Here is a 25073-nt window from a genome sequence, read left to right as displayed (position 1 = left end):
AAACAATCAGCTCATGCGATAACATTGCGATAACTGGTGGCGTTAGTGGACATTATAGCGTAACTTGTAGTTCCCTGGTCCTTTTTCTTCCTTATAAATTATCCTTGGCTCTCCATCCGAGTCCATTTCTACACTGATAATAAAACTTTGACGGACAAATGCTAAATGCTAAGGATTTCGAATGCCCGTCTACTCACCAATTTAAAATAGTGTTACAACAATGGCCAATATCTGAAGACTGGAAACGATTGCCTCTTCATCGGGTGTAAACCTTATTTTTGTTAACGTACTCTCTTAGTATTCACTAGTAGAGGGATTGGAAAAGTGCTAGTCCTTATAAATATTACCTGATGAATGACGTGAGATTTGTACTTTGAAGTAGCACTGTTAGATTATGAGATCATCCCAGTGCTGCAACATAGCAACTCTGCAGTCCAGTCATACATAATTTTGGAAATAAGGCTCAGAACTACCTGCGCCTGTAGGTGCGAGTCTTTGTCATCCATTCTTTGATTTAGTTCAGTTTTGAGTTGTTCAAGCCGGGTATTCATATTTTGATCCATTCGACTTTCCAGTTGAGAATGACGACTGTTCATCAGTGCAGTTTGTTGCTGTCGTTGAGAGGCAAGGCCATTGTCCATTCTTTGGTTTAGCTGACTCTGCATCGTTAGCTGCCCTGTAGCTAGACCTGTTATCTTTGTTTCTTGTTGACCGAGTTTGGACGTGAACATTGCTTCCAAGGTGCGGTCCTTGGCTGTTAGATCGGAAAGCTTTTGCACATGAGTTGTAAGTGTTTTGTTCAGATCGCCTTGTGCAGCCTGTTGCTCGGACTGAAATTTATTAAGGTGAGCTTCGAGACGCTGCAGGAAGCTGGTTATGGTGTTGGCATTTCTCTGCGAAGCCTGTGCTGATTTCGTCTCAACAGCGCGTAGCCGATGACTTATCTTGGCCAATGATGATGTCATGTTTCCGAGTTCCTCTATTCCAAATCCTGCAAGCAATAAAAGATACATATTAATGTTTTAGTGGTTGCGACTTCGGCGATGATTTGTAAGAAATGGTTTGCTCCCCACACCGGAGCTCGCGCTATTCCGCCGACTTTACTTGACACTTGACTGACTCACGACTGCCATCCAGTCCAGGACCGAGGGTCCTCGACGTCTGTCTCACCGTCCAGGAGCGACACTGACTCACGCTGCTATCTGGTGTTCACGAGGTGTTTGTCGCGCTTGAAACGGAGCGTCTCTGTAAGTTTGTATCCCTGGTGATGTTTGTGCCTGGAGAGCACTATATAAGTGGTGCTCTTCAGGCACAATCTTCCTCAGCCTACTCAAGCTCAACTGATGAGGGGTGAATTCCCCGAAACACTGTGTATTGAGCAGGGAGTGGTGCTTTCTTGCAGGTTTGCCGAGTCGAAGGTTCGATGGACTTCTCGTGTGCTCTGGATGGCAGTCGTGAGTCAGTCAAGTGTCAAGTAAAGTCGGCGGAATAGCGCGAGCTCCGGTGTGGGGAGCAAACCATTTCATATTAATGTTTTGTTTTATTAATGTCAGCTGTGTGTTGGTTTGCATTAACGTTTGTGCATGAGAATGTTCTTATGTCCTGTGCGCTAATGACTATGTGTAAGAATGGCACGTCTTCATCTAAAATGGCGGACGCCCACGCTGCATACATGGTATGGGCGCACGTGAGCCACGCTGTGGGGACACTTGTTCGATTCCGCATACAACTGTATACAAATGCGTGGAAAAGAAGTTTCTCTAATCGCTGGAACTTGTGAGTTTCTTTCGATATAGACTAGTACTGGTCTTCAAGGTATACAATAGTAGTGACCCAACGAAGTGGAATTTGCGGAATGCAACGTTCGAGACGGCTCAACAAGTCAAGAGTAATAAAGTGCGAATTTACTATGTACGCAAATGAGAAAACCTACTTGTTTCCCCGCAGCGCTAGTCACGTACGCCTTCAGTGAATACGTGCCATTGTGTATGAATAACTCAGATGGTGTATGAACATTGGTCTATTTGAGAGCGTGTAAGTGTGTGGTGGAGGGGGTGCACAATCCATCACATGACTATCACATACTGTGCTACTACATTCGCAGGTTGTCTTTCAGTGTAGACCATACCGCTGTGCAGTATTTCTGTAGTACATCACAACAGCTGAAGGGGAAAGCCTGAATGAAATAACTGACTGTCACCATCAGGAATCAAACCAGGGACCCTAGCTTATGGTCAGAGATAGTCTATCACTAATTAATAATGATTATTATTGTTAGAATCCCTCCACTAGTGTATAATAATAATGTGTCAAAATTTGTTTGAGTTTCTTTTTCATGCCAGTAATCATTTTTTCGCCATTGCCAGCCACTGGCTATGCTACTCTGCATTCTTCTGTGGTGTGCTAGGCGGATTGAGCGCAAAGACATGTGATTTTCTTTCTTGCCAGCATTCCCCTCCAGATAGCACGCAATATTAATCATTGAATCCGAGAAATAATTAATTGTGCGATTCTTACTATGCTGGCATTGTTTTCCATAGTAGAATGGTGGGCAATGGCATACAAAGCGGTGTGATCCGATCCGCTCGCAACGTGCTCCGTGCTTGCATGGCCGCCGTGTGATGCAGGCTGATACGACTGTAAGAAAGACAGAATTTAGTACAGCCATAATTATTATTACTATTATTGCTTGTTCCTTGTTAACATCACCTAACACGCTTGGCTAGCCTTCGCATAAGCCAAATGAACAAAAGAAAAGAGGAACGAGCGAGCACACACATAATATATAACCAGTACAGCCATATGCACACACAATTGTGGTAACACCAGAGAAGTAGGATAAGAGTGAGAGAGAGTGTGTGTGTGTGGGTGTGTGCGTGTGTGCGTGCGTGCGTGCATGGTACATGGTGTGCGGGTGCGCGTACGTGAGTTTGTGTGTGTGTGTTTGTGTGTGTGTGTGTGTGTGTGTGTGTGTGTGCGTGTGTGTGTATGTGTGTGTGTGTGTGTGTGTGTGTGTGCACGTGGGCATCTCAAAGAGAATGTGTGTGTGTGTGTGGGGGGGGGGAATTAGTGAAATAGGAGTCAGAGAGAGTGCAAGAGTGAATGGAGCATGGAGCAAGACAACAAAGGAGAGAGATTGTTCAGAAAGATCGTTCACCTTGTGCATTCCCTATACTGTGCTCGATAGCAAGCCGTTTGAGTACTCGAGTGAACTCGAGTCAAACTTTCGTCTATGAAATCATCACGTCTTCTTGAGTACTATTTAACCCTTTGGAGTCCATAGCTTTTTTGCTTCCTCGGAGTTTTAAGGTTCGGCTGGCAGTTCAATACACTACACCTGCAAGTGCATAATACTACGGAGGATTAGCAAGACGAAATTCGCGTTCGCGTTCGCAAACATTTTTCAGTTCGCGAACTGGATTGCGAACTTTCGCATTTTTCGTTTGGAAAAGTAGTCGGAACACGAATCGCGGATTCGTGTCAGGGCAGTCATACATTTACCACGCTGTACTGTCTGTACACAATGTACGTCGTGTCAACGTCATGCATGTGCGAATTCTGTTTTCTAATCCTTCTCATCACGCGAATTTCGTCACTGAGTTCGACTTTCCTTGGAGAGCGAACGCGAACGCGAATTTCGTCTTGCTAATCCTCCGTATTATGAGGCATGCACATGTGGTCCTTGCATTCGGCACGCTTCAGCTACATGTACAGTACATTTCATGTACAGTATGCTGCCAGTGTACCAACAGACAGTGAAACAGAGACAGTCACTTCCAGCATCTTGTCCTTGCATGGAGTCACGGCATAATTATTATTGTATTGCAAATGCATACGGATGCATACTGCTTTCAGTGTACTTTGGACGGGGTGCTTGCTGGGCACAACAGTAGCATTTGAATTCGTGCCAGTCCTCTATAATGGTGTGACCTCGTTTACCCCAAAACAAAATGAGTGATTTTGTTAGAACGCTACCACACATTTAGGCTTACCCTTTTCACACTGTCGCCCGGCATATCCAGGTCTACATTGACACTTGTACTGCTTCAGCTGAGGAGTGTTACCATCAACACTAGCGTACACACATGTTCCGCCATGTTGGCATGAAGACGGATGCTGACACTGACCATCTGCATAAACAATAACGGTTTTAGAGAATCTTCTTGCTTCAAAATTCGAAGAGTCTACAGCCTGGGGAATCGGATAAAATATTAGAAAACACTCTGAGACGTGTACCTTGTACCTGAGCATCTGGAAAATTTGGACGACATTCCCGCTCCGCCGAATACAAGAGCCAGCAGCAGCGGACTAGCTTTAGACAGTGTCAGCTGATCAACAGGTGGAGAAAATTCCCTCAGTAGACGCTCGTATCGCGTTCGTGACTCATCAGCTTCATCAGGGAATGAATGACGCAACCATTGCGTCATGCAGGTGGCCGTATCTGAGATACACAGGATCAACAGAGGACGGATTAGAATCTGCCAGTATCGATCATTTACAGTTCGAAACTACACTTCCTGCTCTAGGTTTACCCCCAACTGAGCACAATAATGTCGGTAACAATGCATCTGGATAGTATTTTGTATATGCTGACCCTAATCGTGTAGAGAAGGGAGGATAGGTATTCCGCTGTAAGACTTAATAATAATATTTGCGGGATCCGCGTCGGCATCGCTTGAATGTTCAGAAACACACAAACTAGCCTTCGCATCCGCAGGCCACCACTATGCCTGTTAACCTTAGTGGCGAATGCAGACCTCACAAGTGAGTCAGGGGAGAGGAGGTTAGTCTCTCAACCGATCGGGCGTGTAACGACCCATAACCCTGTAAACTGCATCCTTGTTATTCTCACCCCGAGCTGTAAGACTCACCATTAGCAGTTAGATCGGATGGTGTATTTTCATTCAAGTCAGGCGTCCCAGGAGTCTGTCCCGCGCTCCCAGACATTGCCATCACCACAATGGTAGCCATCCCCACCATAATCCGATGGACACTTACTCTCATCTTCCACGCACGATTTGTGGACGTTTCTGTCACTGAATTGTTCTACGCCTTAGGCTGCAACCACACTAGGTACAAAACTGCGTAAACGCAACTTTTCTGCTTATGTCGTCAAGGAAACGCGTGCGAAACGCAAAACGTACTGCGTTTCGTTTCAGCAAACCGGGTACCCCTGTAGAAAGCAACTTTTCGCCTTTTCCTTGCGTTTCGCTCGGTTCTTCACACGGCCGGTTAGATGTTTCTTAGAATTCTTGTTGAGGCTTGCACTGTATCGGTAGTAGACGGCTTCCTTGTCAGTTTGTTGTATTTGAGATTTCATCTGCCAGGGCTTTGCTTTCAGTATAATTTCCGGACAGTCCTGTTGCCTGCTGTTGTTAGTTCGAGATGCCGCGCAACTACAATGTACATTGTATTTCGCTGATAATCTCCAACTGAGAAGCTCATGCAGCTTGGGGCAGCGTACCAGAAGACGAAGCAGGGCCAGATCACAGCCTGGAGCGGACCATCGATGCATCCGAGAGAAGGAGATGACTGAGGCCTTGAACCATGTGAACGTGTATGTCAAGGCGCTCGCGACTCTTTTTCAAACTACTGAGTACTACCTTTGGTACTACAGGTAGTACAGTCATGTACATGTACATACATTTTCACAGCGCGATTTTTCTGGGACCCAGAAATGTAGACAAAACGCAAGGATTCCTTGCGCATGAAATGGCAGTGTGGATGCGACTTTGCGTTATCTAAAAGCTGAACGCAAACGCGTACTTGATTTTGTACGTAGTGTGGTTGCAGCCTAAGAAGGTTCAAAGCAGGCAAAGAGGTTCTGAGCAAGTAGGTAGAAAACTAAGTCGCTTTTGTATCGAAGACACTTATAAACGTTAATAGCAACTGGGGCACTGGCCCGTGATGTGGAAGTTCGTGAATGTGTCATCACCCATACCAGTAATATTATCGCTCCTGACTGCGGCCTAAGGCTGGGACGGACTGCAACGAGACTACACTGATCATTGTGTTGGGTATGCTGATAGTGCCAAGATCTACACACGCCATACTGGTTCGCGTACTAGCCCTGAAAAAAACGTGCCATTTCAAAACTGGTTCTTAGATGAGTTCGTATTCACAGGTGGCCAGCCCTAGTCACCAGAACGCTCAAGTAACACAGCCTTGAAGGAGGTCTTGATTTGTTCAGGAAGTCTCGTTCACAATCGTGGCCAGTCATAATTATGTGCATACATGTACATGACTTGGACTGGTTGTCGTCAGTGGTTGATGGTGGGTAGATGTGGGGCCCATCAACAAGGGTAGTTGCAGTGGGTAGATGTGGGGCACATCAGCAATGGTGGTTGCAGTGGGTAGATGTGGGGCACATCAGCAAGGGTGGCTGCAATCAACAAGGTTGGTTGGTGGTGTGATGTCTGAGAGGGAAACGAGCTGAATTGCTGATTGGAATGAAGCCGACCAGTCAATTGTGATGATACCAGCCGAGAATTGCTCTGTAGTCTGTGATGTCGACAGCCAGTACGATGATAGCTAGAGGTCCAGTTCAAATTCCTCAAGGAATGACACGATCAGTTTGAGGAACTGTGGCAAAAATCTGGGTTGATGGTGCTGCACCAATCAAAAAACATGTTTTGAAGAGCTCAACAACGTTCCCACAACAAGGATGTTATCATGTAATGTCTCCTTAAAGGAGTCGAGCCCATACCTGAACAAGGGTCTGGGAGGGCAATTGGCTACTAATACAAGTCTAGCAGATTCCACAAGCATATTTGTCCTGAGGAACATTAAATTTTGCTGTTAGGGCCACACGGCAGCTAGCGCTGATACCTTCATATGTATCTAGTATCTACCCCGAATTGTGATAAGCTACCTAAACCCCGTACGTCCAGCACGTACTATTCGACTGGTCACGTAATTATTATTTCCTCACAACACAAATCTAGCACACATAACTATGGTACTGGTACATGTACTTCGTTGTAGGCCAAATCTGACGTCATAGTCACCTCTCGCTCTTGGGTCTATCCCTGAACAACTCACTAAGTTTCTGCTTGTAAAGATCATCAGTGATTATTTTTGAAGAAGCCCAAGATGCTTGTCACCAGTACAAACCTGCCGGTGATGGTGGTACCAATCAACGCAGATATGCTGCATGTACTGTAGAGTTTACACGTACGAGTAATACTTATTCACTGTGAAGTGCTGTACTTTGAAGTAACACAAGAGGCACACAAAGGAATGTAGGGTATTGTTAACCAGAGTTTCATGGTTTGAGAACAACCAGTGCAGTGACAACAGTGAATTAGATTGGAAGCAGCACATGTATAGACAATGGTGGCTGGTAGCAGAAACCAATGAAGTGTATTTTAGAAACATCGTGCCTTACACAGCGGGGAGATTGTCCAAGTGCGGTGCATTCACATTTTCTGGGCGCTGTGCTTCTAGAACTGACGCGTGTTCCAGCATTTGTTCAGTTGTACCTTTTGAAAACAACACATTTTTGAATGCAAATGGCATTGGAGAGAAGTGGAAAGGAAAACACTGCGCTACTGGTAATGGCCATGGATCTTATGCACAGTTTGGAAACGCACACGAAGTGACGGCAGGCGACAGTGTAGGATTGAGAAACGCAAATGAGCTCAGAAGCAAAGAGTTGAGAGGAACAAATGGAACATGAGCGATGGTACGGTATATGTACTTCGAAGTAGAGCTAAAACTCAGAAATGAAGTGTGGTGAATGAAAGAGAGAAACTTAGTGGCGGGTCGATCGGCCGAGTTTACCGGACAAATATGGCCGCTTCGTCAATTCCCACGTTCTCATCGCTGGTACCCGAGTCTGCGCAGATACGGACTTGAACGGGTGCGGTAGTATTCCCGGTCAGTTGCCTATGGAACCAGGGCATTGGTAGTGTGCTGTCGGTGCAGCTACCACCGACCACTGATCTTGCAGTGTTGCTCCACAGGTGATGATCATCGGAGAATGTCCAGCGTTGCCAGGCACGGCCGTAGTCCGTGCAGTAATAGTGCGAGCCGACGAAGGCCGGAGACTGCCGGCCGGGCACGCGACTACACGGACACGAATAGAGTGGGGTTGCGCCTGTGTCGCTGACAGCGTACGTCCATATGTGTTCCATTGGTGTGCCCTGCGTGATGGATACGCCATCTACGTAGAACGTCTCCAAAGGCAAACGGGCGAAGAACGCGTTAGTCGAATGGTCCTGTGAGTGTGAGGAAAAACAAAACTCCGTGAATGACAACACATTGCTACATGTATTTTTATTTACTTGAAAAGCATGTAAAAACCACCAGGAAAGCTGACAAAGAAAAAAAGAGTAAGAGAAGACAGATGAAAGATAGCTGAGAGAGAGAAAGAAAGAGAGAGAGAGAGTTGGGGTGCGGTTTGAGGAGGACAAGCCATTGAATGGTGGTAGCCAAAGCCAGGTGACAGGAAGCCAGACACCAGCACAACGCACTTTTCAGTATATCCTTCAAAACATTGCATGGGCATGAGAGCTTTTCCACTAGTAGTATTCCCGTGTTGAAAGTTGATATTGTCAAATATTGTTTTATTTTAAATGCAGCAACAAGGACGACTAATCTCGCTGTAACAACTTCCTATTTGTCGCCATGCATGAGAAGAAATTTAATGTGAACCGATGAGTATACGGCACAGTACGAGAAAGAAGCAAAGCGTTTGTTCAGAACTGATCCCTTACCTCGCTTCTTTCTCCTTCTAGCTGTGCCGTAGAATCATCGTGTCACATTTTCCCCATGCATGGCGACTAATAGCAAGTGCTTACAGCGTAATTAGTCCTCTTTATTTTCGGTATTTTAAAAGCTGCTGCTCCGAAACGTTTGTTCAATGTTTTTCGTTTTTTAATGCAATGCACACACCCACGGAAAGAGGGGCAACGACACAAAAGCAAAACAACAGTACAACAGTGGCTGTGCAAGCAATACATGGAGGATCCGTGAAATAAAAATCAATAAAAAAAAAATCAATACATAGGGCAGCGCATTTTGAGCTGTGGTCATTCGACCCAAACTTATTTTCAATCTACATTTAGCTGAAAGAAGCATTTAGACTAATCCGGAACATAAAAAACAGAGAGGTCCTCTTATTGTTTCAGTCCGGAACTTATCATAATATGACAATTGTACAAGGATTCAATACCCACATCGATCACGTTGCTATAGGGATCGGTTTTGTATTTCCTTTCTTTTTACTTAACTCATCTAACTCCTGACTTTTGCTGATTGACTAAGAGCTTCAGTACAACGCTCAGTAATCACTTTACATGTGTTTAGTTCACTGTTGGGTCGTTCAATTTCGCTTACCCGATATCCGGTCACAAATCCCATCACTTCACTGTACTCGCCGATTGGTGACTGGAAAGACGCGCCGTTGCACGATCCACTGCTGTTGGCTTGTCTGGTGCACAGGTTGGTGCGATGGTTTTGATACCTCATGTTGCCTGGGCACTGGCCCTGCTGCGAAGGGTTGATGTAGGCGATCCTGGTCCAGCCACCACCACTGCGTTCCATGTCACAGTGGACCTGGAAGAGAAGGAACAGCAAATAGTGATACGAAGTTATCGCTCACATACATGTAACTCTCCTCTCTCCCTCATTTATCTATTTCCGTCTTTCTTTCTCTCTCGTACAGTTATCACCTACCTTGATGACGTCAGTGGGTGAAGCTCCTCCTTCAGGAATGATGTCATACAACCCTGCAGATCATAATGCATATGAATGGAAGCAAGGGAAAGGAATATATACTATCAACATAATAATGTTGGCATATCAAAACCAAGAGTACATGAATATGACTTTAAACCATTTTAAAAGTTAGGTCTGAAACTGTACCCTTGATGATTGTGTGCTTGTAGAACAAGAAACTAGGCGTAGAGACAAGATTCCACTGTGGACCTCAGTTGTATGCGTGTGTGTGTGTGTGTGTGTGTGTGTGTGTGTGCGCGCGTGCGTGCGTGTGTGTGTGTGCGTGCGCGCGCGCTCCGTACTGCAAAGCTAGCAGATAGCCCCTTTGCTATCATTGCAATCGGCAATGGGCACGTTCAAGGTTCAAGGTGTGTGTGTGTGTGTGTGTGTGTGTGTGTGTGTGTGTGTGTGTGTGTGTGTGTGTGTGTGTGTGTGTGTGTGTGTGTGTGTGTGTGTGTGTGTGTGTGTGTGTGTGTGTGTGTGTGTGTGTGTGTGTGTGTGTGTGTGTGTGTGTGTGTGTGTGTGTGTGTGTGTGTGTGTGTGTGTGTGTGTGTGTGTGTGTGTGTGTGTGTGTGTGTGTGTGTGTGTGTGTGTGTGTGTGTGTGTGTGTGTGTGTGTGTGTGTGTGTGTGTGTGTGTGTGTGTGTGTGTGTGTGTGTGTGTGTGTGTGTGTGTGTGTGTGTGTGTGTGTGTGTGTGTGTGTGTGTGTGTGTGTGTGTGTGTGTGTGTGTGTGTGTGTGTGTGTGAAAGCTCTGGAGTGCTGATCTGCTGCACTCTCATGGAGGCCATACTTGCCAACGCTGCCGGAATTTCTGGGAAAATCAAGGAAAACTCGCTTTCGACCCGGCATACTGGAACGGTTATAACATCTACCGGATTTCGCAAAATGTTCCTCAGCCCCTTTTTTTGTTGATTTTCAGTTTTTCAACGCTCGCGAGCATAGAAGCTTTGTAAAAGTGCTGTGCCCACAACGAAACTATAGCGAGCAAGAACTCTTGCGTTAGCGGTTTAACAAGTGCTTTTTTGTCGTACATGCAGTACTATTAATTTTCCGAATGCTGAGCTGATCAAGGAAAAATGGTTGAAATCAAGGAAAAACCTCATCGCTGTCAAGGAAACTGTTTGCCAGGTGCTGGCAAGTATGTGAGGCAGTGACAGTTCGTCAGGAATCATCATGTGATGCAGTCGAAGACTCTTGTTCAGGCTGCACCCATACGTCATGTACAGTGAACCAAGGGCGCATGCACTTTTAAACAAGATTCATCATTCTATTTTGTGCATTGGTCGCTAGGTGAGAGCTTGCGTTCTTCCTGACAACTTGACTCGAGCCTTGACCAACACACGAATTCTCTATGATCTCCAACGTTGCTATCCCAATCTCACCATCTTTACGAACTTAGAAGTTGCGACTTCGGCGGTTATAGTCATGAAGTTGGTTGCTCCGGCTGGCAGTCGTGAGTCAGTCAAGTGTCAAGTTCGGCAAGAAGCGTGTGCTCCTCGCTGGAGCAACCAACTTCATGACTCTTACCATCTTTGCCAATGAAAATAGGAAATGGCGCACGAACAACAAGAGCCATGATGAAATGAAACAAATGATTCGAACCCTACGCAAGAAAAGAGGATCAAGGAGATAAAAGTTACGCTATAATATCCACTAACACCATCAGTAACTTCACTACCAGCTCCTGCTTGAGGTACGCACGTTCTACAACCAACTGTATTCTATAACTTAGAACCTTCCAAGTTGGAAGGCTGTTGGATTGCGCATTCAAGGCGTGCTGTACTAGAGCTGATTGCCAGTTAGGTGTAGAACGCCAGTACCGTTGGTTAGTGTCGTGCAACGTTATCGCTGGAGCTGATTGTAAAGTAACCGATGGTGCTAGTGGGTATTACAGCGTAACTTGTAGCTCTTTGGTCCTTTTCTTTTCTTCTTTTCACCTTGGCTCTCCAGCCTAGTCTAACTCTACTAAAGGTCTCTTTTGTTGGTCCCAGCACTCTGGATTGTGCTCGCAGATCATGCCGTGAATATACACATGAATGTACATGTACAAGTACGTGCACAATGCGTAGGTGATGGCAGTACAGTGCGGATCGGCTATAGGGTTGTCGGCTATAGTAATATACCTCTTATAGTGATCGTATTCTCAAATTCATTTTCGTAAACCACCCCTTTCTATACATATCGGATCGGCTATAGTAATAATCGGCTATAGTAATATATCGGCTATAATGATACGATTTCTGTGTCAAAATGATCTTACTGCATACATTTTTCATCGGCTATAGTGATGATCCTAAAAAAGTATACATCGTACATGGCGAGATCTGATCGCGGCAGCCAGGAAGCGCTGGTACGACTATGATATCCCTCGGAGAAAATTCGAAATGTTTGGCGTTGGCTGTGCTTGTTGTTTCGGGGCATCCTCGAGCGAGATTGGAGGCAGTAATGAGTACCAGCGCTGAAGCGCTACCGTGGTCTCCGCCGAGATGTTGGAGAAGGCATTCAGGTAACAGCAAAGACGATCAGGGACGCGGAGAAGCTTCTCCGTGACATACGACATCACGCGTCGATCGACCTGCCACTTGGAACGGTTTCAGCGGTGATGAGTCGAGCGAGGGCGACCCAGACTGAGACTCTACTCCCACTAATCGATCCGGTAGATATTGTTGATATGTCGATTGAATGTGTTGAAGTGTTTCTCTTCCAAAAGAACACATTCCTTGAAAACTCATGTCAAAAAGTCACGCAGTTTTTGCTTCCGCAGGAAGTAGCTCTGCCCGGCGCGTATTGCACAGTCACATGCACAGCACGCTTCTGCTCGCTGCACTGATTCGAATGACACCATACACGCATTTGTCAGGCATACCTAAGTATGCATATCGCCTATAGTAATATATCGCCTATAGTGATATTTTCACGAAAATCAAAAACCAACGCTATAGCCGATCCGTACTGTACAGCAAAATGATGTCACTGAGGGACTGACGATCCGGCGAGTATAAAAATCAGAGAGCTATGCTAGTGAGACGACGGGAATGTAGAGCATTTAGTTCAAGTCCCCTATAGGTTTCATGTTACAAGACAGTAATATTATAGTGCTGTACGTGAGATCAGGGCAAACAACGTGAAAAGTACAGTTGCAAACGAACTTACCTGAAGGTGGTGGATACGAGGCACCTTCCAGAATGTCCTTGCAAGATCTAGGGTAGGATGATAGCTACGCACGTATAACAGACACGTACATGAATACACACGCACATACACACACACGCACATACATACACGCACATGTACACACATTCACACATACAGACCGCGCAAAACCGTTACCAGTAGTCACACCTACACCTACACCTACATGTAACATGTATATGTAAATGACAATGCTTGTGGTATGAAAACACTATGCTGAAAGGTCCAGCCCAACATTTTGAAAACGTTATGAGAATGTGCTGGGAGCTTGAGATGATCCATACTGAAGCAGGGTAGATTTGCTTAGCATGTCTTTGGAGAAGCATGGGGCTTTTGTACAACACACGACCAGTTCTTTCTTTGCTGTTCCTTTGAATTTCACTCGTCAGACAGCAAAGATCATGAGTGTGATTGTGCGCGGTTTTTGCACCACGTTCCGAATACAAGCAAAGAAGACCTGGTGGTACCGTTGTTCTGTGTACACTGCACAGTGTTGGGTCTGTCAGCCGCACATGGGGCACCCTACACTACAGGTTACAAAAAGCCCGCCAAAAATAGACACCAGTAGTGATGGGCATATTACATTCAGTAAGTTAGATAATACAAGTCATCTTGCGATGGACATGATTACCCAAGATAATATCTTGGGTTTGTGGCTTCAACGTTCGTACCTGAGATTCCAATTTGTGCAGCTGCCTTTGGACCTGGTATATCTCCTGCTGGATACTACTCTGCAGACGTTGCTCCTGCTCGTCCAGCTTGCTACTGAGACTCTGCTCCATGAGCCGTGCAAGATCGACTATCGCTTGAGATGCACGGATGGCTGACTGCTCGGATTGGCTTTCCACGACTTGAAGGCGAGCACTGATTGCATGCAGCGCGGCGTCGATACTCTTCAGTTTAGTAGACTCGAAATCTTCAACCACAAAGCAAACGTGATAACGAGAACAAAATCCCGGCTTAGACTACACTGTTGTTCAAAAGAAGAAGCTACATGATTGTACTACAGTACGATGGCATTGTCATGTTCTTTTATAGGAGTGTGTGGTTCCGTCCTCAGCACCTATAACGCCAGTACCTAACATTAGCGCTATAATAATTGAAATGATGATAAACTATAATTACTAAAAGGAAAAAAAATTGAAGGCGTATCCAATTTCGAAAGAAAAGGTGTCTGCACCGACGCAATTCACACAGTCAAGTAAGCCAATTTTGTAACCGAACGTTTTCGTTCCCTTCTCATCATGGGTAAGTACAGGGAATAATGGAAAAATGTCAAATACAGCAACTTATACAGCTACATGTACAGCAAAAGCATAGATCGAGAACCTCACGATATACATGCACTTGTGGAAAAAATTAAATTGCTGTATTTTGGACATTTTTCCATTATTCCCTGTATTTACCCATGATGAGAAGGGAACGAAAACGTTCGGTTACCAAATTGGCTTACTTGACTGTGTGGATTGCGTCGATACGTCAGTACCTTTTCTTTCGAAACTATAATTATTATAGTTAATCATAATAGTTTATGAAACTCGGATGTTGAGCCATAAATAAATGTAGAAAGGAAAAGAACATAAGGATACGAGTTAAGAGTAACTCTCCATCACTGTAACTGGATACTATATACAGTCAGAAAGTTCAATAACTAGGCACACAACTGACAAGAGTACTGAGACATTCGACGTCTTGACACCTAGCTTCAACACATCTCCGTAGCGCTAACCGACAGCCTTCCAACTTGGAAGGTTCAAGGTTCTTTCCATAACCTTGAACCTTCCAAGTTGGAAGGCTGTCGGTTAGCGCTACGGAGATGTGTTGAAGCTAGGTGTCAGGACGTCGAATGTCTCAGTACTCTTGTCAGTTGTGTGCCTAGTTATTGCACTTTCTGACTGTATAATTATAGTATCCAGTTACAGTGATGGAGAGTTACTCTTAACTCGTATCCTTATGTCCTTTTCCTTTCTACATAATAGTTTATCATCACATTAATTTGCGTCAAGTGTGAATATTAGAGCCATGGAAGTGGTCTATTTATGCATGTAAGCACCATTGGACAATCTTACACCATGTATATTCAGATAGGGAGCCAAGAAAAATATTGAAAATTAATGGAAACACGGAAAACGGTCGGCCACAAGTTATGCGTTACAAAAGATAGAGTCCACCAACTAAAATTTAATCAGGTTTTAAACAGTGAGACGTGCACAAGGTAGCACCAGAAAGACAAGTACGCAAGCACGCATAGCTTGTGTCCCACCGTTTTCCTTGTTTCCATGTGTATTCAGGTCACTGAATACATCAATAATTATATTCACAAAGTGTCTTGAGTCTTCGCTGCAAATAATAATTATATTAAATTATTAATAATATTCAGTACAACGAACAACAAGGCTCAAGGCTAGGTTGTTGCAACTCTGCGTTTCATGCTATGCGATTATCAGGCACCATCAGGTGTAACACGCTCTTCCTCCGGGCTGTTCAGCCCTCTCAGCAACCTGGATACATCCTACGGTAACACTATAATAATTATATGTTCAATTCTCACACCATTCGCAGTTACCTGATACACTATGATACAATGCGATTGTCACACAGCACTGGCACAATCAAGCTCTACGTAGCTCTACATTTTGTGCATTGCCCATAACAATTCTGGTCGGAAGGACGCTAGATGCAGGGTACTAACGTGTTACAGCTTTCTTTTCTTATCTTTTTTTACGAGGTAACCAGCTAGTATACGGAAGCAGGGCGGAAAACTAGAAGCTAGCCACCTACATTTTAAAATGTTGCACATGATTGTATATCTATGCGATCAAGCACAAGAATAATGCATTTTAAGGTTCAGTAAAAATCGCCCATCCTGAGCTCAAGAAGATTCCTATTTTAGAAGTGGATACTATGGTATACATGTACAATGTACCGGGTGACGCAACGCATCTCACCTGTTCTTGCTGAGACTTTCTCAGCACCAGTGACAAGCCATGGTGTTAGCAGGACAGCATAGGCAGCCAAGAAAACCAGCGGTAAGCCGCCGGCCCTGCCAGAATCCATGACCAAGAGAATGATAGAAAAGAATGAACCAGCACACAGATGACTGGGCACTTCCCGCGACGACGTACGGTCTGTGACCTGGAGATCGTGTCCACTTCTTCGGGCGCTTTGTAGATTCCTGCGACTCTCTCCAACTGTAATGGCTGATACATCCGATCGGCTTTTATACCTTTATTGGCCAGCAACTCGGCCCTACAACACCGAGACGAATGTCACTATAGCCTAGCCATATTCACATGTCTAGAACGGTTCTCACGGTCATGACACCATGTTTTGTCCACGCGTGGTGCATGACTTGCTTGACGGTCGTGCAGTCCAGTATCATCCGGTGAGATCTAGGTCCTAGCGGCGCAGAGTGCATTACTGTAGAATGCAAGCGGGGTTTGCGTGCATGTACAGTCATACACATGACGATTATATGTCATCCGATACATGCATTGGGCAGCCAGGTGGATCCGACCGTGATCACCACCTTGCCAACAGGAAAGGAGCGGCCAGCACCCTGTTCGGATCCGACCTTTGCATCTGGGCAGTTTTCATGGGCGTTGCTGTCCATACACCTCTGCCAATTGGAGCAACACCCTACGTGTCTCCGTCTATGTGCATGTTTTAGTCTGTCACATAACGTGAGAGTGAACTGTGCCTTGCAGGGGGAATTTGAGGTTTACAAAGCGTCTTGTTCGCTCGGCACTTGTCTGACACTTTGGCCCAGAGCTGTGTTGGGTGTCAGATGTCGGCCATGGTGGCCATGGTGGCGTGAAGGTTTGGGAGGGCTATGCCGCGACTTATACACGGACAGTGAATCTGTGCTCTCCCTGTCATGATGTCGCTGGTGAGTCCTGTTGCGAGAACTGTTCAAGTTAATCCGTGTGACAATTACTGTATCCTTTCGTCCGTGCATGTTATTGCGGAGGATAAGCAAGACGGAATTCGAGTTCGCGTTCGCTCTCCAAGGAAAGTCGAACTCAGTGACGGAATTCGCGTTATGAGAAGGATTAGCAAACATAATTCGCACATGCATGAAGTTGACACGACGTACATTATGTACAGACAGTACAGTGTAGTACCAGAAAAAGTACCGAATTCTCAGTGCCAATTTTTCTGCCGGTATTATCCGCATATGCCTTCTATAGACTCTATACATACGCATGCACACTGTACATCATGTGTGGAGTAAAAGTGTGTCATAAGCCACCTAGATCTGATATAGTTCCGCCATGATTGCTGTTGTGCTCACGGGTTGTCCTGGTCATAGCTCACGTCAGTGGATGGGGTCTAAGTTCAGCGGTGACTGGAGCAACACACAGTTGCATAGGCAACAAGTCCAGAAGTCATGTAAGGAACGGTTTCACAACGGATTACTGTCCCATAAGCTGCACCATATTGGCACACGACCACAAATGGACCTGTATGAAATTTCCCCGTGGCTGCGTGGTTGTGTCAAGCAGATGGTAGCACTTGGGGCTACAGTCTTTTGTTTCACCTTTTCTCGATCAAATCCTGCATCGGACAGGTAAGTATTGCAAGCTTCGCCTGTATAATGCTGTTATCTGGGTACAACCAATGGCTGCTGCGCGTGTGTATGGCATACCCATTATACCGGTACATGTATCATTATACCTCACTCCATATACACCCGGGACAGGTGGAAGCTATTAGGACATATATATTACGCCAGCCAAGTGACATCCCTGCAAATGTTGCTCTCACTGCTTTCTGTACATATGCTACCAGTCAGCCCTTTCGAATAGGTGCACCCCGCTGTTGCCTCACCACAAGTCTCCAGCGAGACGTCCGCCTCACACCTATCTGCATTTTTAAGCCCAGCTGCCTTCGTGATCTCGGCACCTATGCCCGCGACAGAAAACAATGGAGTAACATCTGCTCAGCCATTTAGTCTAGCACTGCTCTTCTTAAATTTGACCTTTATTACAAGACTCTTCTTTTCTTTTTCATTTCGTTCTCCCACTCTCACACACACATGCTCACAGTTAATTCTGCCTTCGTGAGTCCCATTCGGGACGGATACGAGAATAATAATAATAATAATATCTTTCCCTCAAAACCAGTTAATATTTTATGAATTGGGGCTCCCCGCGTGCTAGTTTGTACGTGAAGTGTGTGGGTTACAGTGAGGGCTGCGTCCCACCCGCCCGTGTGGATTCACAGGAAGTGTGAGTTACGAAGTCTGAAGAAAACGTTGAACGGTCTCTGCTTGGATGACGACTACACCATAGCTCAGTGGTTAGAGCATCGCTGGCTACAAGCGAGGGTCCCTGGTTCGAGTCCTGGTGGTGACGGTCAATTTTTTCTTCAGACTTTTCCCGTTTGTCTCTTTCCCTCAAAACCAGTTAATATTTTATGACTTGGGGCTCCCCGCGTGCTAGTTTGTACGTGAAGTGTGTGGGTTACAGTGAGGGCTGCGTCCCACCCGCCTGTGTGGATTCACAGGAAGTGTGAGTTACGAAGTCTGAAGAAAACGTTGAACGGTCTCTGCTTGGATGACGACTACACCATAGCTCAGTGGTTAGAGCATCGCTGGCTACAAGCGAGGGTCCCTGGTTCGAGTCCTGGTGGTGACGGTCAATTTTTTCTTCAGACTTTTCCCGTTTGTCTCTTTCCCTCAAAACCAGTTAATAATAATAATAATAATAATAATAATAATTCGAAGAGAATTGGTGAGCACACATGCTCATTCCCTGGGCACTGCAAATTCACAACTCATTTCATTTCACATAATCATTTTCAACGTTTCGGCAAATTGCCATCATCAGGATACAATATGAAGTGGAAGTCTGCCAAGGAGCAGTTATATACACTAATTTGGTGTTCTTAGGTGTTGATAATATTTCTACGACTACATATGTTACCTCAGTGCTAGAAATATGACATGTCTAAAACTAGTGAAAGATCACAAGTTTTCACTGACTCATATGCTGGGTGTTGGTAATAAGTTAGCACAGCGCAGATGTCACCAGATAACTTGAGAAATGTCTGAACAGGTTTCTCGCAAGCAATTCACGAATGTGACCATGTCAGTGGTTTCCAGTAAATACTGTCACCTAGATAGACAGTGTGGTGTGATTGTTTTAGAGTAATGACCATCCAGCACTGGTGTTGATCTCTGGGCCTTCGTTTCTGATCTCCACTGCCTCTCGCAATTTGCGGCTTGCCCTGTCACTGGCTCTTGCAACCACAGACACTGCCGAGAAGATGCTGTCCCCGACACCTAGGTTGATCCCTGCATGCTTAGCTCGCATGTGGTCACCCCATGGCTTATCTACAGTGCGCCTACGAGCTTCACCGTTGTGTTCCTCCAGTCTTGTCTCCAGTGTGCGACCCGTCTCTCCGATGTATTTTTCCGGGCAAGCCGCAAATTGCGAGAGGCAGTGGAGATCAGAAACGAAGGCCCAGAGATCAACACCAGTGCTGGATGGTCATTACTCTAAAACAATCACACCACACTGTCTATCTAGGTGACAGTATTTACTGGAAACCACTGACATGGTCACATTCGTGAATTGCTTGCGAGAAACCTGTTCAGACATTTCTCAAGTTATCTGGTGACATCTGCGCTGTGCTAACTTATTACCAACACCCAGCATATGAGTCAGTGAAAACTTGTGATCTTTCACTAGTTTTAGACATGTCATATTTCTAGCACTGAGGTAACATATGTAGTCATAGAAATATTATCAACGCCTAAGAACACCAAATTAGTGTATATAACTGCTCCTTGGCAGACTTCCACTTCATATTGTATCCTGATGATGGCAATTTGCCGAAACGTTGAAAATGATTATGTGAAATGAAATGAGTTGTGAATTTGCAGTGCCCAGGGAATGAGCATGTGTGCTCACCAATTCTCTTCGAGTTATGAAGCTGCAGGATGCCTCACCGCTACTTCGTTAATAATAATAATAATAATAATAATAAGTTTGATAGTGTGTCGCATGAATGGATTCTACATGCTTTGACGACCCGTCTTTGGTCACAACTATTGCTCGTAGCATGCAGAACTGGAGAACGACAATGCACACATGCGACCAGGGGAGATGCAGGGTCACTACTAAAGGAAGTGGAAGGATGCTCTATCCAGGTTGGCGATGAGACCATTGCAGAGTCGCTACGACTCAATGAAACATACAAGTACCTTGGAGTAGTGCAAGCAGCCATGATACCTCACCCGCAGCTCAAGACGCAACTCACTGCAGAATACAAAAAGAGATTGTATTTGCTTCTTAACAGTGGATTGAATGCGCGAAACATGATCAAGGCCATCAATACGTATGCTCTGCCGGTTATGACATAATTATACATGTAGTTATGGAATCGTAAATTGGACCGAGGCTGAAATCAAGACCACAGATCGAGCGACAAGATCAGCCTTGACTGCGTCTGGATTTCACCACCCCAAAGCCTCAGTCAACAGGCTCTACATGAAGAGGGGAGATGGAGGCCGGGGCTTGGTCTCTTGTGAGGATATGCACGGCCGGAGCATGTGTGGCCTGGCCCGCTACATGAGTACCAGCCCAATAGACAGAATAAGGCTGCTTTATCAGTATCATCAACAAAAACCTACAACAAAAAGCCACTCAATAACTGCAAAGGCCGCTAAGTTCCTGTCGAGTTTGGATCTGCCAGCAGCTGGACCAGCTTTACCCAATAAGCATACCATTAAACAAGCGTGCGCTGAGCGAAAATCCAAAACACTTTCCACTATGCCGCTGCATGGGAGATATTGGAGCCGATTGGAGGAGAATCGCCTAGATAAGGAGCTTACCTTCATGTGGTTGAAATCAAGGACACTGAAACCTTCAACTGAAGGCATGATTATGGCAGCACAAGACCAATCCCTCAAAACGAAAAATTACCAATACGCCATAATGAAGACAATTGCTCGAACTGATGCCAATTGCAGGCTTTGCAAGGGCAGCTTAGAAACAATTGACCACATCGTCAGTGCCTGCCCAGTTCTTGCTCGGACCAGTTACATTGAACGACATAACCGGATAGTAAAGTATGTGCACTTCGAAATGTGTAAAGCACGAGATCTACCTACTGGTGCTTCACGATTCGACCACCAGCTCAAGGCATTGGTCAAGAGTGATCGGTATCGCCTCTATTGGGAGTATTCGGTTCCAACTGACCTGAAACTATCAGCAAACAGGCCCGATCTGCTCCTTGTTGATGACAAGGAGCGCATCGCCTACATTATAGACATCAGCGTTCCTGGTGAGAACAACATCAATAAGAAAATGGCTGAAAAGCGCTCGAAATATTATGATTTGAAGCGGGAGATTTTAAGGATTTGGTCCTTCGCCCAGGTTGACGTGGTCCCTGTGGTTGTCGGTGCCCTGGGAGGCTTGGTGGGGGAGACTCCTCAATGCCTTCGGACTGTGCAGGGAGGAGACCTGGCTATTGTGCAACAGGAGGCTATCCAAGGTTCGATTAAAATACTAAGAACTATCCATGTAGATGCACCTCTGCTGCGTTTGCATGTTCAATAGCTAAGAGACTTGAATAACGACTGATAAAGACTGATATTTCCTTTGTTACTCTCTTCATTGGTTGATGTACTTTGCCTGTCGCTGCAAATTCTTTTTTATTGTTTTGATGTTGGAGTTTGGATTGAGTTTCTTTCCTTTCTTCCTCTTCCTTCAACTATTTCTTGTCCTTTTTGTTTTATTTTTTATTTTTTATTTTTTTCACTTTCTTTTTGCTGTCCCACCCATGGAAATATTTCCCGGTGGGTCTGGCTTATCGCCTTCGAAAGAAGTGTATAAAGGAGAATAATAATAATACGAAGTAGTGGTTGCGACTTCGGCGATGATTTGTAAGAAAGGGTTTGCTCCCCACACTGGAGCTCGCGCTATTCCGCCGACTTTACTTGACACTTGACTGACTCACGACTGCCATCCAGAGCACACGAGAAGTCCATCGAACCTTCGACTCGGCAAACCTGCAAGAAAGGTTGGGAGTGGTGCTTTCTTGCAGGTTTGCCGAGTCGAAGGTTCGATGGACTTCTCGTGTGCTCTGGATAGCAGTCGTGAGTCAGTCAAGTGTCAAGTAAAGTCGGCGGAATAGCGCGAGCTCCAGTGTGGGGAGCAAACCCTTTCTTACAAATCATCGCCGAAGTCGCAACCACTACTTCGTATTATTAATTTCCATATACACTGTTCAATATACACCACTAAGGAGGTACATGTATATACACCACTAAGGAGGTACATGTATATACACCACTAAGGAGGTATATACACCACTGAGGAAAACCATACAAAAAACCACTGACAAAAGGAGTGTATAGGTTTCTTTCTCCAAAGCTATATGCACTTTGTGGAGGGTCCGGAAATGGTGAAAGCCATTCTGCCACCATCAGCAGCCGCACCGCAATGCCGCATGTCTACTCGTGAGACAACCAGATCTGCAACACATCATCCATCGCAACTCACCAGTATTCTTCCTCCTCAGGCACGAAACAACACGCTCCGCTCATTTCCCCACTCCCTCATCGGAACGTGGAATCAGCTCCCACCTACCCTTCTGCAGTCTCCCCCTTCCCGCAGAGGTATGCACACGTTCAAGAAAAACGTCAATGACCACTTGCTGCGCAGCAAGTGGGAGTGGGCCACAGACAGGCTATGATCTCTGCCAACACACCAGCCTAATTATACTGACCGCACTCCAGCTCCCTTCTACCCCTCTTTGATCCCCTTCGCTCAGCCTTAAAATCCGATTATCAGTTCACTCCATCTTCCTACGGTGCACTGCTTTTACTATTGTTTTGTCCTGTCCCAATCTCAAATTCTCCCCATTATCGTTTGCAAAGCCGCGTTTAAGCCGGTGCTCCCTTCTTGGATGCACATGTTTCTTTTCTCCTATGTATCGGCGCACAGGAGTAACGATGATTCCGAGACCTTTGGTCGGAGGAGTTACTTCTGCCCCGCCCCCACTTCCATCCAATATGCCACCGCCCCCGCTGTGCAGCATCTGATGGTACTGCGGTATTCAGTTAAAATAAAAAATAAAAAAACTCCTTTTAGGGAAAGAAAGCTATATTCACTCCTTTTGCTCTTGAGCTTGCGCATGGAGAGGTATAAATATATTATAACAAGGGACCTCGTGTATATCGAGAAATATCGACCAGTTATAAAAACCTCGGCTTCGCCTCGGTTTTTTGTACTGGTCGATATTTCTCGATATACTGTAAGACATGTACATGTATATATAACGAGGAAGCAAATCTAACGTTTTAACGGATGACATTTCTTCGTTATAATAGATCCATTGAGGCCGTACTGCTTCATATATGCTGTGTGTGTATATGGCAGAATACTGCAAGATTGTTAACATATCTTCTCGTTAACCTATGAATTTTGGACAATCGTTAAATGTGCGACTCGTTATAATAACATGTCTTACAGTACACTCGGTCCCTTGTTATAATATGTACATGTATACCGTTATACACTCCTGTGCATAGATTGAGTACCTTGTGTCTTTCAGCTTTATCCCATGTGTTTTTGACCAGTTCAAAGTGTTGTGCATGGTCAGCAGACTCAGCACATAATAATAATAATAGCCCCTATCAAGAGTTCCTAACCCCGGGGTTAGGAACTCTTGCCCCTATGCTATGGCCTATCCCTAGTAGCAAGAGTCCATAACCAATAACCCATGGACTCTTGCTAGTAGTAGTACGTAGTAGTAGGCCTGAGTCTGATCTGACTCCATCAAGCCCATCCATCACGATCACCCATACACAAAAAAAAAGAAGAAGAAAAAAGAAAGAAAGAAAAAACAATCGGCAACCGCGGCATCGCGGCGCGCTAGCTAGCTGGCGAGCGAAGGTGACACATTTCCGTGACGTCATCAAACAAACCATGACATGGCGGGTTGTCATCCCTACGTCACGCCTGCAAAGGAGGCTGCAAATATTTTTTTTGCGTTGCACAAATACAGAACATTATTTTCTGCAAAGAAAACAACAAAAGCTATCACAGGATTGGAGCTCACTTCAGCTTTCGAAAACATCTCTGGCCACTTTTTGATTGTTTTACTATAGAGACAGCAGAGATCATGGCGTATGGAGGTGCCCTGTTTGGCTGTGATGTAGGTTTTTGCTCTGAATGCGGATCGCTGCTGCCTGAGCCCATACAGGGCAAGCTTGTCACTTGTCGTCTTTGTGCCCATAGCATGCAGGCGAAAAGTAAGTTTCTTGTGGAAGCTTTTGTGTGCTCGTTTCTGATGACCTCTTCATACGAGGCCAGAGTCTATTATTTGCACTAGCGGATCTGCCTGAACCGGGTTTTTTTAGTGGCTTTGTCAAGCCATGTGGGACCGATTAACGGAGCGATCTGGCGAGTGCTGCTTGTGAACTCGTTTTGTTGCCTTTTGTCCACGTTTCCCTAAAAGAGCGTTTGCTCATCCTAGAGATCCAAAGGAAGCAAGAGCATGCGTGTGGCACTGTCAAACTGTTGCTCTCTTCGTGTCCTGGATCGTTGAAATTTACTAATATGCTGAAATTGTTTTTTTCTTTATTCTCAAGTAAAAAAAAGATCTGTAACATGAAAATAATAACTAGTCAAAAAATTAATAGTAATAATTGTGGGCACAAGGTATGCGATCGAGTCCACCAACTAAACCAGATTTTGAACAGTCAGACGTGCACAATCTAGCACAAAACTGACAAGTGCCCACAATTTCCATGTTACAATTTTCTTCCTTGGCTCACCATCTGAGTACTAAAAAAATGATTTCGAACATTTTTGCCCCCCCCCCCTCACCAAATCCAAGAGACGTAATAGGGAGGTTCCGGAGTACGATTTTTCGTGCCAAAATCTGTAGAGGCGCTACGGATTTTTTATACTTCGTTTTCGAGCAGTGAAATGTTCCGGAGTACGGAACTTATGTGTTTGCCGTCATTGCCTAGGTTACGATCGCAAACACGTCACATTCCCGCGCTATGCCTTTTTATTTTGAAAATTTGTACCGAAATCAAATCTTCCCGTGGAAAATCCATGTTTCTCGTACCAAATTTGTACGCGAAAAATCTTTCTGCACCCGATGACGCAAAATCTCCATACGAAACATGGTTCGTGTGA

General features: G+C 45.2%; 3 protein-coding genes across 3 annotated transcripts in view; 1 reads left to right on the top strand and 2 right to left on the bottom strand.

Annotated features, from left to right (window-relative positions):
- Window positions 1-377: 377 nt before the first annotated feature.
- LOC135811389 (uncharacterized) lies at window positions 378-5051 on the bottom strand. Its single transcript, XM_065324621.1, has 5 exons — window positions 4872-5051; window positions 4244-4441; window positions 3993-4130; window positions 2518-2637; window positions 378-991 (listed from the first exon to the last, which is right to left on the bottom strand). The coding sequence occupies exons 1-5, from the start codon at window positions 5002-5004 to the stop codon at window positions 393-395; spliced, it is 1188 nt and encodes a 395-aa protein (XP_065180693.1). The 5' UTR covers window positions 5005-5051; the 3' UTR covers window positions 378-392.
- A 2189-nt stretch (window positions 5052-7240) lies between these two features.
- Window positions 7241-16111, bottom strand: LOC135811388 (uncharacterized). Its single transcript, XM_065324620.1, has 6 exons — window positions 15861-16111; window positions 13584-13828; window positions 12874-12937; window positions 9679-9731; window positions 9340-9558; window positions 7241-8219 (listed from the first exon to the last, which is right to left on the bottom strand). Exons 1-6 carry the CDS (start codon window positions 15967-15969, stop codon window positions 7779-7781), a joined length of 1131 nt encoding a protein of 376 aa, XP_065180692.1. The 5' UTR covers window positions 15970-16111; the 3' UTR covers window positions 7241-7778.
- Window positions 16112-23955: 7844 nt separating this feature from the next.
- Window positions 23956-25073, top strand: part of LOC135811387 (DNA-directed RNA polymerase I subunit RPA12-like) — a 3766-nt gene continuing 2648 nt past the window's right edge. The window contains exon 1 of the mRNA XM_065324618.1: window positions 23956-24178. Coding sequence (XP_065180690.1) covers window positions 24049-24178 — 130 coding nt within the window. The 5' untranslated portion in view covers window positions 23956-24048. The remainder of the gene's footprint in view (window positions 24179-25073) is intronic.

The sequence above is a fragment of the Sycon ciliatum genome, chromosome 3, assembly GCF_964019385.1.
Source record: "Sycon ciliatum chromosome 3, ocSycCili1.1, whole genome shotgun sequence".
Classification (NCBI taxonomy): Eukaryota; Metazoa; Porifera; class Calcarea; order Leucosolenida; family Sycettidae; genus Sycon; species Sycon ciliatum.
Note: the sequence above shows the minus strand (reverse complement) of the source record. Positions and strands in the feature narration are given on the sequence as shown.